At 23.9% G+C, this 12,882-nt stretch overlaps 1 protein-coding gene across 5 annotated transcripts; it reads left to right on the top strand.

The window, feature by feature from the left end:
• Window positions 1–989: 989 nt before the first annotated feature.
• On the top strand, window positions 990–12,562 carry LOC114120381 (uncharacterized). Of its 5 annotated transcripts, none has more exons than XM_050199421.1 (17): window positions 990–1,118; window positions 2,745–2,862; window positions 3,293–3,418; window positions 4,041–4,199; window positions 4,271–4,355; window positions 5,761–6,977; window positions 7,057–7,262; window positions 7,913–8,022; window positions 9,015–9,185; window positions 9,247–9,335; window positions 9,823–9,972; window positions 10,049–10,310; window positions 10,372–10,499; window positions 10,572–10,720; window positions 10,813–10,951; window positions 11,968–12,227; window positions 12,291–12,562. In XM_050199421.1, the coding sequence occupies exons 2-17, from the start codon at window positions 2,764–2,766 to the stop codon at window positions 12,433–12,435; spliced, it is 3,495 nt and encodes a 1,164-aa protein (XP_050055378.1). In that variant the 5' UTR covers window positions 990–1,118; window positions 2,745–2,763; the 3' UTR covers window positions 12,436–12,562. The 5 variants fall into 5 exon arrangements, 4 of the variants coding, with proteins under 4 accessions (XP_050055378.1, XP_050055379.1, XP_050055376.1 ...); XM_050199422.1 differs by lacking the exon at window positions 990–1,118 and adding an exon at window positions 2,257–2,484 and having other exon boundaries at window positions 5,767–6,977; XM_050199419.1 differs by lacking the exon at window positions 990–1,118 and adding an exon at window positions 2,257–2,484.
• Window positions 12,563–12,882: the final 320 nt, after the last annotated feature.

Raw genomic sequence — 12,882 nt, 5'->3', positions numbered from 1 at the left:
TTCTCGACTTGTTGAATATAATATTCTTACATACCTCTTTCCACCCTGGTCATCCAGCATCCCTACATAAAGTCGCATCAAATATACAATTTCACAAGTCGAGTCATTCGAAAGGTAAGTAAAAATTCATACAATAGATATTTTCCGAACTTTAATTTATTCAAAAGGAAAAACTCTCTTACCCAACCCCGTAGTTTATCTTACGAAGTCATGAGTTAAAGATATATTATATTAAAAACAAATAACATTTAAAATACCATCTCATAATAATAATTATGTACCATATTTTTAACTCATTACAATATATAATATGTTGCATAATATGAGTATGTCGCTTAATCTTTAACGACCAGTCATGATTTTGTCAATTCCTATTATGTGAACATAAAAATTGGATAAAAACAAATATACGAGTATGTTCTACCTATAAACAATAATATATAAGTGCAGGGGTGTTTTTTAATGATTATATGGATCGATAACATGGAATTTAAAAAAAAAAGAAAAAAGACAGGTTTCTTTATTTTAAACAGCCAATTTTTGTATAACAATAAATTTAAAAAAATTTAAACAAGCAGTTGTACCAACATCAAAATCAACTTTTTTTTAAAGGTAACAACTATTTTTTTGTAATGGATTATTAGTGTTTTTTTTTACGAAAAAAAATGTATCGATAGTGTAATGATAGCCACATATAATAATAGTGGCGTCATCATAATCCCTTGCATGTGCGTGGTCGCACATATGTTCAGTGAATTGTTCACTCGATAGTGAACATATGTGATCAGACACTGTTATGTCCTTTGACCATTGTATAGTTTTATTACACCACCGGCCAAAGGAGACACCCATCAACCATCGGGCTCTGGTGCGCGACATCACTCTCCCTACGTGCGCCTTTGGTGATGGACATACGTCTAGAGCCAATTCATGTAAAATAAATGCTTATTCGTGTCTTAATTTAAAAACAATAAACCTATTACCTAATTCAATGTAAATATTATATTATTTGTGTTTTATTTTAATTGATATTATATTTGAGTGAGTTAACATCACACCTATCCACTTTTTCTACACTGGCTGCATTCAATTGCTGTCAAGTCTACAGTCAGATAAGGGTAAGTCAATTTACTTCATAATACAAATCCTTATATATGTATCTACATGTGTGTGCAGATATATACATAAGAGGGTAGTAAATCATTTTTGATTTACTACAATAGTTACAACTACCTAATTCTTTTCAGTTAATTATTAATATGAGAAATAATAAGGTGAAAAAAGTGTTTATTACCAACTTACTGAAATTCAAACAAATTATTAAGGTAATTTTTATTTCTATAATTTCTTTTAACATTGCAGTTATATTATGCTATAAAACTAAACAAGTTCCTAATTGTATAGTAGGTACCTATGCGTTTTTAACAAAATACATATTTAATAGGTAATTAATTATTTTTAAAAATTAAGTTACTTATCACACTATATGTGTGATTAAGACGTAACCTAAATGATAATTAAAATCAAAACTTATTTTTAACTGAATTTAGTTAATACATTTTCAATATTAACTTTAAATTGTTATTGTTAAAAATGTTTTTTTTTTTTTTTTTTGTTAATTTATTACTTACTTGTATAGGAAAATCCGAAAATGCTCTTAGTGCTTTCTAACAAATGCTTAAATACGTGAGAATATTTTTTTAAATTATTTGAGAATACAAATAATGACTATTGACTTCAAAGTAATGCCACTTAGAAAATCCATTAAAATTTATAAATTCATTGAAAATGTTATTGAAGAAATTGGAAAAAACCTAGGCGTTTTCTGTTATTATTTTTAAAATAAGTAGTTTTCTGGCAACTGTGTAAAATAAAATTTTATCACTATCATAGTATCATTCAATTTTTTTATTATTTTGTTCGTTTAAAAAAAAAAACAAGTTAGCAAGTACGGTCTTAGAAGAACCGTGTTAGTAAGACGTACCTATACAACTTTACTGTATAGCTACTCCTCGCGTGCCATGAGTTGTAGTTGTAGTTGTTGTATATACCAATTAAATAAATTATAATCTACCATGGTATACACGATCTAGGTTCAGACCACGGCCTTAAAAGAAAAAGTCAGACAATTTTAATTTATCTTCTAAGACAGTGTTTTGTTCAATAAATTATCACTGGAGTGATAATAATTCCCGGCATTCCGCCATAATGATAATAAATAATAATATACTCTTGAATCTTGATCTTGAACAGTCTGAACTCTCATATTAAGTTCGTAAACTAAGAGTTAAGTAAATAAAATTTAAAATATCATCTTAAATCTTACTTTGTGATACATAATATTAATTTCATCATCAATTTATCAGACATTTTTCGAAAATGATATTTCGATTTCTATGAACTGATATCAATCAACAATCCAAAATTCCCAAAATGTATACAATTTACATCATGGTGCGTGAATACTTACATGAGAACTGATCAGTGAGTACTTGATAAAAAATAGTTTTAAAAAGTTTCAAGTGTAACTCATTCATAACTTCTGTACCTTATGAAATTGATGTTATTTTATGATATCTTTTTATTATGAACATACTACAATAGTTTAGCCTATAGGTACCCATTGCAATCCATCATATTTTTTTATTGTAAGTTAAGTTACTACCTGTATTTTATAGAAATTAAAAAAAAATTATTTGATATAATAAGATTTTTAGATATTTATAGATATTTTTATTTTTTAGTGTCTGAAATGATTTAAAAATGGAAAACATGGAACAAAGTATGCCTAGTTGTGCTCTTAAATGTCTTCGAAATGTTGAAGATGTTTCTCAAAGTGTACATCAAGTTAAATATGGAGTAGTACGTATTTACATTTTATCTGCTCTTATAAATATTACTAATTAATTTCAAAACAATTTGTGTGATGTTTATTATTTAGATGTATTTCCTAGATTCTTCTTTATTTTATATCTAATACAGCTTAAATAAACCTAATTTTATTAGTATTGAATTATCATTTGTAAAGTAAATTTACTTTCAACAAAATTGAATAAATAAATGTACTAGATGATACTGAATGTATTAAACAAATTTAACTAGAAATTGTTGTTAACTAAATCAAATTGTTCTGTTATGAACAATTTATTTTCATTTTTTTCTTAAAAAATCTTTATATACCTACTCCTAAACCAGTTCAATATACTATTGATATTAGTATGATATCTCAGAATACTTTTATTCAAATTAACATTTTATTTTTGTTCAATCTTTTGTATTTTATTTTATTTAGAATACTATTGGAAGAGGATTAAACAATGATATTGTACTCAAAAATTTGAGTGTATCAAGAACTCATTGTCACTTACGAGTTGAAAAAAAAGAATCCAAAGATATTGCATATATCAAGGATTTAGGTGTAAGTTTACTATTTTACTCAAAATACATATCATATATAAATAAGAAATGTTATATTAAATTTTATACTTTGGTACTATATTACATTTTAGATACTACATTGCAAATAGTAAGTATAGAATATATAATTTTAATATTCTCCATAATTCTATAGTTTTTCCTTATGCTAAAGAAATTTAAAAATATTACATTCATGACATCAATTACTTATGATTTATTAATAGATAGGACTATCATGTAACAGTTTTCAATATTTAAGTAAAAACAGTAACTACTTTTTAACAATTGGTAGATCGTAGAACAATAGATAAAAAAAATAATGTGTACATTTTTTATTATAATTTATAATATAAATCTTAAACTATATTAGAAAACTAATTATTACTAGTTTATGATCAAATTTAATTTAAAAAAATATGTAAGAAATGTGAAAATGGACCTATATTATTAAAAAAATGTTAAGTACTTATTATTTTATTATTGTTATAATTATTAATTATTTAATTCCAACTTAACCTATAAATTTGAAATAATTCCATAATTTAGTTAGACATGTTTTTATAAAAAATTATATTTTAATTTGTATTCATTTAAATTTCAATAGAAATAATTATTTTTTTCAGACATCAAATGGGACTATTGTTGGCAATATAAATTTAATTGAATTTGAAGAACATCAGTTGAATGATTTAGATATGATTGTGTTAGCTAGTGGTGATGAAGGAGTCGTTCTACAATATATTGATCAAGTAGATCGTGCTATTAGTATTTCAAATCTATGTGTAAGTTTAATTTTTTTTTTTAATGTTGTTATATATTATATAACAGATATAATTATGTATATATTATGTAGAATAATCCAATGAATAATAAAAGAAAAGTACTCAATGAAGAAAATGTGGATGATGAATCAACTGCTGTAAAAATTCCAAAATTAGGTATGTTTTTTTAAGTATAATATATTAATATCAATAACTAAGTAGTTCAGATATTCTAAAGCTCCAGTGAGCGAAGAAAATATTGAATTTTTTTCCATTTAAACCTCTGTCAGATACATATAATACTATGTTTTATAACAATTTGGTTTTAGTTGGTATGCTTTTCTCAAAAAAGAAGTTAGTTTTATTGTGTTAATAGGTGAATAATCTTAATCCACTCCACGGTCTGATTTATATTGTACAAGTAATACTTATCAATAATCAGAATTAACAATCAAATAATATTTTAAATATCCTAAAAAATTATAATGATTATTCCTTTTTCTATTAATCATAACCACTGATTAGAGTTACTAGTAAAAATATGTGGGCTTATGTAAAATTTGCCATAAGTACAGTTAAAATCTATATTATGTAATTAAAAAAGAACCATAATTTTTACAGTATGTAATAACCGTAATTAAAAAAAGTTACGCATAATATAGAAAAATATATATATAAAAATAAAAATAATTGTCAGAACAAATCAATGATACAAATCGCACTGGTTATTACGTCAAATAATTATAATAAATAATAGTAATAATCATAAAATATGTAGGCATGTAGTATTATTTTAAACTGTGAACTGAAATGATAAGTCTAATATATTTCCATTATTATAAATTTATAACTATTTATAGTGTTCTCTAATATTAAAATTATTTTTTTTTTTTTTGAATTTTTGAGTTAATTTGGTTCAGATATATTGTTATGTTTTACATCTGTTTGGGTTTTAAATTCAATAAGAAATTTGCTAAAAATTTAGATATTTAGATGACTATGAAAGGATTCACAAGCATTTGTTGTTGGATTTAAATTTGCACTTTGATTAGCCCATAAATAAGGGGGGAAAGCTGTGTCATTATTTATATAATTGTCAATACGGTAACTTGAAAACTTAATTACTTTTGAATCTGAGAACATGATTGCTTCTAAAAATCTAAAGTAAATGCAAGTACATCAGGAATTTTTTCGGTAGATTAAAACAATAATTTAAAACATAGGCAAAGCCACTTACTTATTTCCGATCCGGCGAATGTCAACGTAGTCGAAGGGCTTTAACATTGGTATAGTTTCCATGTACCCATTAGGTACAGGTAAGAAAATAAAACTTTTGAAGTTTACATTAGATCTTTTTATCTAATCAGTATTCTGACAGAGTTTACAATTGCTCAAAAAATATAGTGTTTGATGATTTTGTCAAATATCATATAGATTACAAGATATTTACTGAATTGTATGAACTACAAAAAAATAGGAATAATATCTATATAATTTAAATTTTCTAAAATCTACTACATAAATTATAAATATTTTAAAACATTTTATTTATTTTTAAATATCTTAATAATTTATTTTTTAGTTACAGATTCAGATGAATGTAATATATTAAAGAAACCATTTTCAATTACCAATACCAATTTATCAAATTCAAATGCATTGGAAATTTTGCCTAATGTTGCTAATAATTTACAACATTCAGATTTAAATCAATTAACATTAGTTGATGCTATTTTGAAGCCAAATACAAATTCTGATGACCAAAATTTACCAGTTAAAGACCCCAAAATAATTTCTACAAATAATACAAAACCTTCTTGTTCTCATTATAAAGATAATATATCAGTCAAAGACCTTGAAATAGTTCCTACAAATAATATAGAACCTTCCTGTTCTCATTATAAAGATAATATATTTAGTGCAGTGGAAATAAAAACCGAACCTGATACAATAAATAATGTATTAAGTCAAGGAACATATCGCAATGAAGAAGATAGTTTTATTGTAGTTTATTCGTCAGATGATGAGAATGGATTAGAATTATCAAGCAACTTAATTGAAAAACAGGAACAAATTAAATCAAACACATACATGAAACAATCATGTTCATCGACTTCAAAAATAGAAAATAATTTGAACCTTTCAGAATTGTCAATTCAACATCAAAGAAATGAAATACCAAGTGATAATAAAGATGATTTAATTTGCATACCACCTAACTTGAATTCCAATAATATAAGTATTTTGATTAGTTCAAGTGATAGTGAAAGTGAGTACACTAGTAAATACCCTAAAATTATTGATCCTTTTCCAATGAAAGATAGTAAAAGGGGACAAACAAAGCTATTAGAAAAGAATAAATATATAATAAAAACTCGAGCTAAATCAGAAAAAATAATTCGTAATAAAAAGAAAGCTGAAGAAGTAATTGTTGATCAAAATAAACAAATTATTCAAGAAAGACAAATGAGACTTAAAAAATTGGCTACAAATAACTCATCAAACGAATTTTTAAAAACAATAAATGAAAATCCATCAACTAATGATCCTTTTATTGATAACCCTTCGACAATTAGTAAATTAAAAATAAATAAAAGAGTATCTAGAGTAGAGAAAACAAATAATGATTATTGTATGCCAAGTACATCAAAATCTAATTTGCCTGTACAAGACGTTCAAAACAAAACTGGATTAAATTGTCAAAAAATAACTTCAACTGCAACAATTACTAAACCAATTAACTTTGTTTTTTTTGATACACTTAGTAAAATTTGTAAGTGGAATGCAGTGTGGTTGTATGTAAGTTACATTAAAAATAATAATTTACATACTTCTTGTTTTAAGTTTTTATTAATTTTATTTTTGTATTTTTATACAGGAGGAAAAATTTGTTGATACATCTCCACCATTGGTAAAAACTATCTATAAAATGAGAGAACAATTTGATACTCCGTCTGAATATTCTTCTACAATGAAATCAATATTATTCTATGAAATTTGGTCAAAAATAAGTGAATCATATCATATGGTACTTAGTAGAATCCCTGATTTGGAAAAATGTATTTTTGAAAAATCTTCAAAAAGGTAATTTTTTATTTAAATAAACATTTAGTTATTCTAAAATTGTATTGTGATGTATTGTAATTCAAGTTTAATGAAAATTATCATACTTATAATATTAAAAACTGTATATTTAATTTTGATAAATACATCAGCTACTCCAACCTTTTTATTATGAAAATCCACAAACTACACATGTTTATTGGATGAATAAAAAATCAAGTATGCCATAACTCAGTGATCAAATTTATTTCTTAATCTCATCAATTTTATTTTAAGCAAATTTATTATTTTGTTTCAACTTGCAATACTGATTAATGAATACATAATTCTTCTGAATATAAAAATTATTTTTAAATTTTAATTCATTTTTCATTTTTCTTGTTATTAATGTTATTAGTTTATGAACAACAACCTATTAAAAATATTCAATGATTAAATTTTTTATCATAACACTATCTATAGATTGAAAAACACTAATATAAGTAACACTTTCATTTATCAGTATTCAGTAGTTGTTACATTTATGAATTGTTTTATATTTTGGATAATATTTCTCCTTAAAAATTATGATAATTAGTGTTTTAATTTGTCTTCCTTAAAACGTTAGTATATAAATTTATAATTTGTATATATTATATCTTAGTGATTTTAATGTGATTTATGTTATCTAGAAATTTACCTCTCCCAACATTTGACATTCAATCTGTTAATAAAGAATTTTCCTCATCAGTACAAGCATTAAAATCTATTAGTCAGCCATTATGGTGCTTAAAATGTATAGGTAAGTAACATTATTATTTTCTATAATATATAATATGCATCAATTTAATTTAATTTATATAAAAAAGAATATATAATAACATCCACTGTTATTAATTGTTTTAATCTTTAGCTAAAAATAGATAAAGAAATAACCTTATTAGTTGTATAAATTAAAACATGTTAGCTTTGAATCATTATCTATGATGGCTGGTGATGGCTTAGATTTAAAATTTAGATCATCAGCCAATCCAAATAATCTTTTTGGTCTCTTTAAAAATGCTTGGCCTGTAGGCTGCATACAAAATTATATAGGTATTTCCATATTAGACTTAGACTCAATATAAAAAATAGAAATAAAAAATTTTTAAAAGTGCGATAAATCAGACGTGTTATAAAATTATAAATTATCCAAGAGAATGTACCCCATGAGCCATGGGCTGGCCACTCCTGATCTAAATGATAGTATTTAATGAGCACTCATTAAATAATGTATCAATAACACACAGTAAAATTATAACTTAATGGTTTATTATTACTTATTAGTATTAAATTAATTATGTATTAAAAATTTAACCTAATGTTAGATTTACCTTTACAGTCTGTGTGAAAAGTTGCTGTGTGTGTTATAGAATTTGTAAGGCCTTTAAGTCTTATACGAACTATTTATAACAAAAAAATCTTAATTAAATAAATAAAATAAACAAATTATTAAAAAGTTCAAACAATATAAGCAAATAAAAAAAAAAGTATACTAATTGCCAATTTGTCAATTGGCTTGCAGAAATTGATTTATACCACATGTAATTAACAAATTATATAAAAAATATTTTATATAGTTTCACTTATCTGACATGGTTCAAACTACTTATTTCTATAGTATTTTCTTAGTATTTCTAAGAATAATCTGTGCAATTTTCTAAATCAGATTTGTACTTGTTGAGTCTATAAATACAATCACACTCATTTTTCCTTTTATGTAATATGATATAGATAATAATATTTTGTCTTTAGGAACGAATAAGAACATTGAAACTTTATCGGGATCAAGAAGTTCACTTAAGGGATGTTTATGTATTGTTATAGTACAGTCAGAATGTTTTGAAACAAATGTTGTTAAAAATAAAAAACCAATGAAATCTAAAAATATTTTTTTTGCTTATGTTAATATGGCAAAAAAAATTGGTAAATAATTGTAAATATTAAATATTTGCATAAAAATATATTGTTATTATTAATTGTTTAGGGTACCACTCAAATTCACAACTGTACATAGAACTTATTGTGACAAAAAAGACTGAAAATATTCCAAATGGAACACATATTCACTTAATGGTAAAAACTAGAGAATTTATTCAAAATTAATCATTATTAATATATTATGTACTTTCTGAAGTGAATAAAGTTGATTAAAAATTTATAATACAAATAATATACCCAATTTTTAATCTTTGTATGTTTTCTAAAGACAAACCAAAGTATAAGATATAAAAAAAATCAAAAATTAATAATTACATTTTTATAAAAATGTTATTAAAATAACTGCATTAAATTGTTTGGTATGAATTTAACTGAATACCAAAATAAAGCTAAAACATAAGTATAAATGTATTTAATTGAATTTATTTACTTCCATATAAATTTTGTTATGTTGTTTGGTTTCAAATGTATTTAAAAATACTAAACAATATAAGTATCCAATGTATATATTATTTGTTAGGAAAAGAATTTGACCCTTTTTTTATTGTTAATTTTATTAAACTGATACAATGTGTATACCAAAATAGTAGCTAATTTAATAAACTATATTATTCATTTTTAGGATATTTTTTATTTACACTCGGAATTGCGTTTATTTCAAGCTTTAAATAATGTGACAACATCATCACTATGCAAGGCACTCATTACTCCACAGTTGCATAACTTCAGTATTGATTCTTCAAAAGCTAATTTAAAAAATTATAACATTAATGTAAATTAAATAACACAATATTTTAAATCTACTGGTTATATTAATTTATGTTTATTATGATTATAATTTTGTTTAGAGTTTATTATTGAACAATAGTCAAAAAGAAGCTGTAAAAATGGCTACAACAATTTGTAATTCTGTAGAACCAAATGTAGGTTTGATAATTGGACCTCCAGGTACAGGAAAAACTAATGTTATTTGTAATATTATTTTAACTTTGATGTCTAACAAATTGATCAAGACTGCAACTAAACCTAAACTTCTTGTATGTGCACCTTCTAATGAAGCTGCTGATGTAATAGTAAGACGAATAGTAGAAATTAAAAAGGACTTAAAATGTAAGTTTCTGCTTATTTTATAGAATAAAAATATTACTGAAATTTTGATTAATTATTTCAGGTGAAACACAATTTGATGTGATACGAGTGGGTAGTGGACAAAAATATGATCCTAATTCACCTATTGTTGATGTAATGCTTGATACTATAATCAAACAAAGAATGGAAAATCCTTTAAATGAAGCAAATGTAAGATATAAATATATTGCTATTATTATAATATTTAAATTTTGAAATTATTTAGCATGATTGTTTAATTAGCGACAAGGTCAAACAAATAATTTGTTTATGTATACTAATAAGAAAGAACTTGAAAATGAAATACTCCTAAATGCTGAAGTTATTGTGACAACATTGAACTCCTGTTTTTCTAAAACAATGGAGGATACCTTCAAGCCTTCAAATATTAAGTAAATAAAATATATATATTTTTTTTTTGTCATATTTGAGTAGTAGTTTTATATTTTATGTTTTTTTAATTATATTATTTGCCATTGAATAGTTGTCATTTTACTGCCTGTATAGTAGATGAAGCTGGACAATCTATAGAACCTCTAATTTATGTTCCATTACTACTTGGTATTAATAAATTAATTTTGGTTGGAGATGATAAACAGCTTCAACCATTAGTAAAGAGTAAGGTAAGTTAAGTAGATTAATACATTCATTACCTACATAAATGAAATAAAATGTATAATTCAATTTTGCTTGTTTATAGTTTTTGTTTGATTTTTTTAAATTAATATTCTTATTTTAATAATATATTTTTTATAGAACATTAAGTGCATAATTTTTATACTGAGCAAAATTAGCAAAAGAGAAATGTTAAATGTTTAATGTTATATTTACATAATAATAATATACCTATAAGGCTATAACTATAGGACTTTAATTACCAAAATTGGTGTTATTAAAAGGAACATAGAGGTTATTATTATTTTTTAATCATGTGTTATAAGTGTGTGATGGTTGATAATCATTAATGATGGACTTAATTTTAAACATATATAATAAAGTTTGACATATATAAAGAAAATTAAAATTTGGAATACTAAAATCAGTACAGTAATAATGTATTAAATTTGTTGGATCTAATCTAGGTTTATTTAAAATAATTTTAATTAAAGAATTTATAATTATATTTAAAATTTTAATGTGACTTGAATAAATACAACCCTATACCAATGAACCATAAGAATAAACCGATTGTGCTAAAGCTAAAAAAAAACTACTCTTAAAGTTTTTAAGTCTAATATTTATTTTTACTAAGTAATCTAAATTAATAAAATAATTTTCTCCATTTTTTTTAATACAGTATGAAGTTTCATTTATTAATCTCTATGTAGTTTTCATATTGTTACGCAATAAAGAAATAAGATTATTGTAAAATAAACAATGAGCTTTTTTTTTTTTATCAGAAGGGGCTTTAAATATTGTTTATATAATGTTTGTCTATATTTAAATGAAATAAAAAGTCCGTTAGTTATCCAGATTTTAATTTTTTTTGTTTTTCTTATAATTGCTATTGGAAATAGTAAATATTTAACTAACACTATTAATTAAATCAGTAATTTTATGATTAAAATGTTCTACCAATAAGTCAACAAATTTACTGAACCTGGACGACATAAAACATATTTAAATTAAAAAATTTTAGGTGGCCAAAGATAATGGCCTTGGTATTTCTCTTTTCAAACGGCTTAAAACATGGTTTGAACATAAGCGCCCCACACGAAAGAGTTTTCCAGTTACAATGTTAAATACTCAATATCGAATGCATAATGAAATTTGCTTATTTCCATCAACATACTTTTATAAAGGTGTAGTTAAAACTGCACCATCTGTCAAAATGAGAAAGCAGCTACCATTTCAGCCATATATGATCCTAGAACATGAAAGCCAACAAGATAATACAGGGTATTCTATATATTTTATATATTTTTAAAAATGTTCTAATCAAAAATCTTTATTTTCCTTTAGTGAGTTAAATATTGGTGAAGCATATATGATTGTAAGTTTGGTAGAAATTTTACTCGATTCGGAATGTCAATCACTATCAATTGCAGTCTTAACTCCTTACCATAAACAGAGAGAGCAAATAAACGTATTGTTAAAGAATAAGTAAGAAGTCTAATTTTGTATATTATATTAATTGTCTACTAACAAAAATATTTTTAAAGGAAGATCTGATAAATGTCAATACAATAGATTCATTTCAAGGTGGTGAATGTGATGTGTTACTGATTTCAACAGTTCGTACTAATGGAGTTGGATTTATGGATGATATTTGTCGTTTAAATGTTGCTTTAACACGTGCTAAGCAATCATTAATAATATGTGGAAACTTTATGTCTTTGAGAGTGAGTTATTTTCATAAAAATATTTTTATTTTTTAATAAGGAAACAATAGTTTTAGTAATCCTCCAGATGTGTTAAAGTTAATCCTAAATATTTAGTAATCTCCAGCTTCTATTATTTTTAATATTAATAAACAGTTGTCTTATAAAATCAATGAACTCAACTGTCGATCCCAATAAATAAATTTGATTTTGCATCTAAAAATTGCATGACT

The sequence above is a fragment of the Aphis gossypii genome, chromosome 2 (genome assembly GCF_020184175.1).
Source record: "Aphis gossypii isolate Hap1 chromosome 2, ASM2018417v2, whole genome shotgun sequence".
Lineage (NCBI taxonomy): Eukaryota > Metazoa > Arthropoda > Insecta > Hemiptera > Aphididae > Aphis > Aphis gossypii.
This window is presented reverse-complemented; position numbering and strand designations above follow the sequence as displayed.

Coding starts and splice junctions, on each gene's coding strand:
- LOC114120381 (XM_050199421.1), top strand. CDS start 2,764: ATGGAAAACATGGAACAAAGTATGCCTAGTTGTGCTCTTAAATGTCTT. Junction 3,419..4,040: donor CATATATCAAGGATTTAGGT/GTAAGTTTACTA, acceptor TATTTTTTTCAG/ACATCAAATGGGACTATTGT. Junction 10,721..10,812: donor TTCAAGCCTTCAAATATTAA/GTAAATAAAATA, acceptor GCCATTGAATAG/TTGTCATTTTACTGCCTGTA.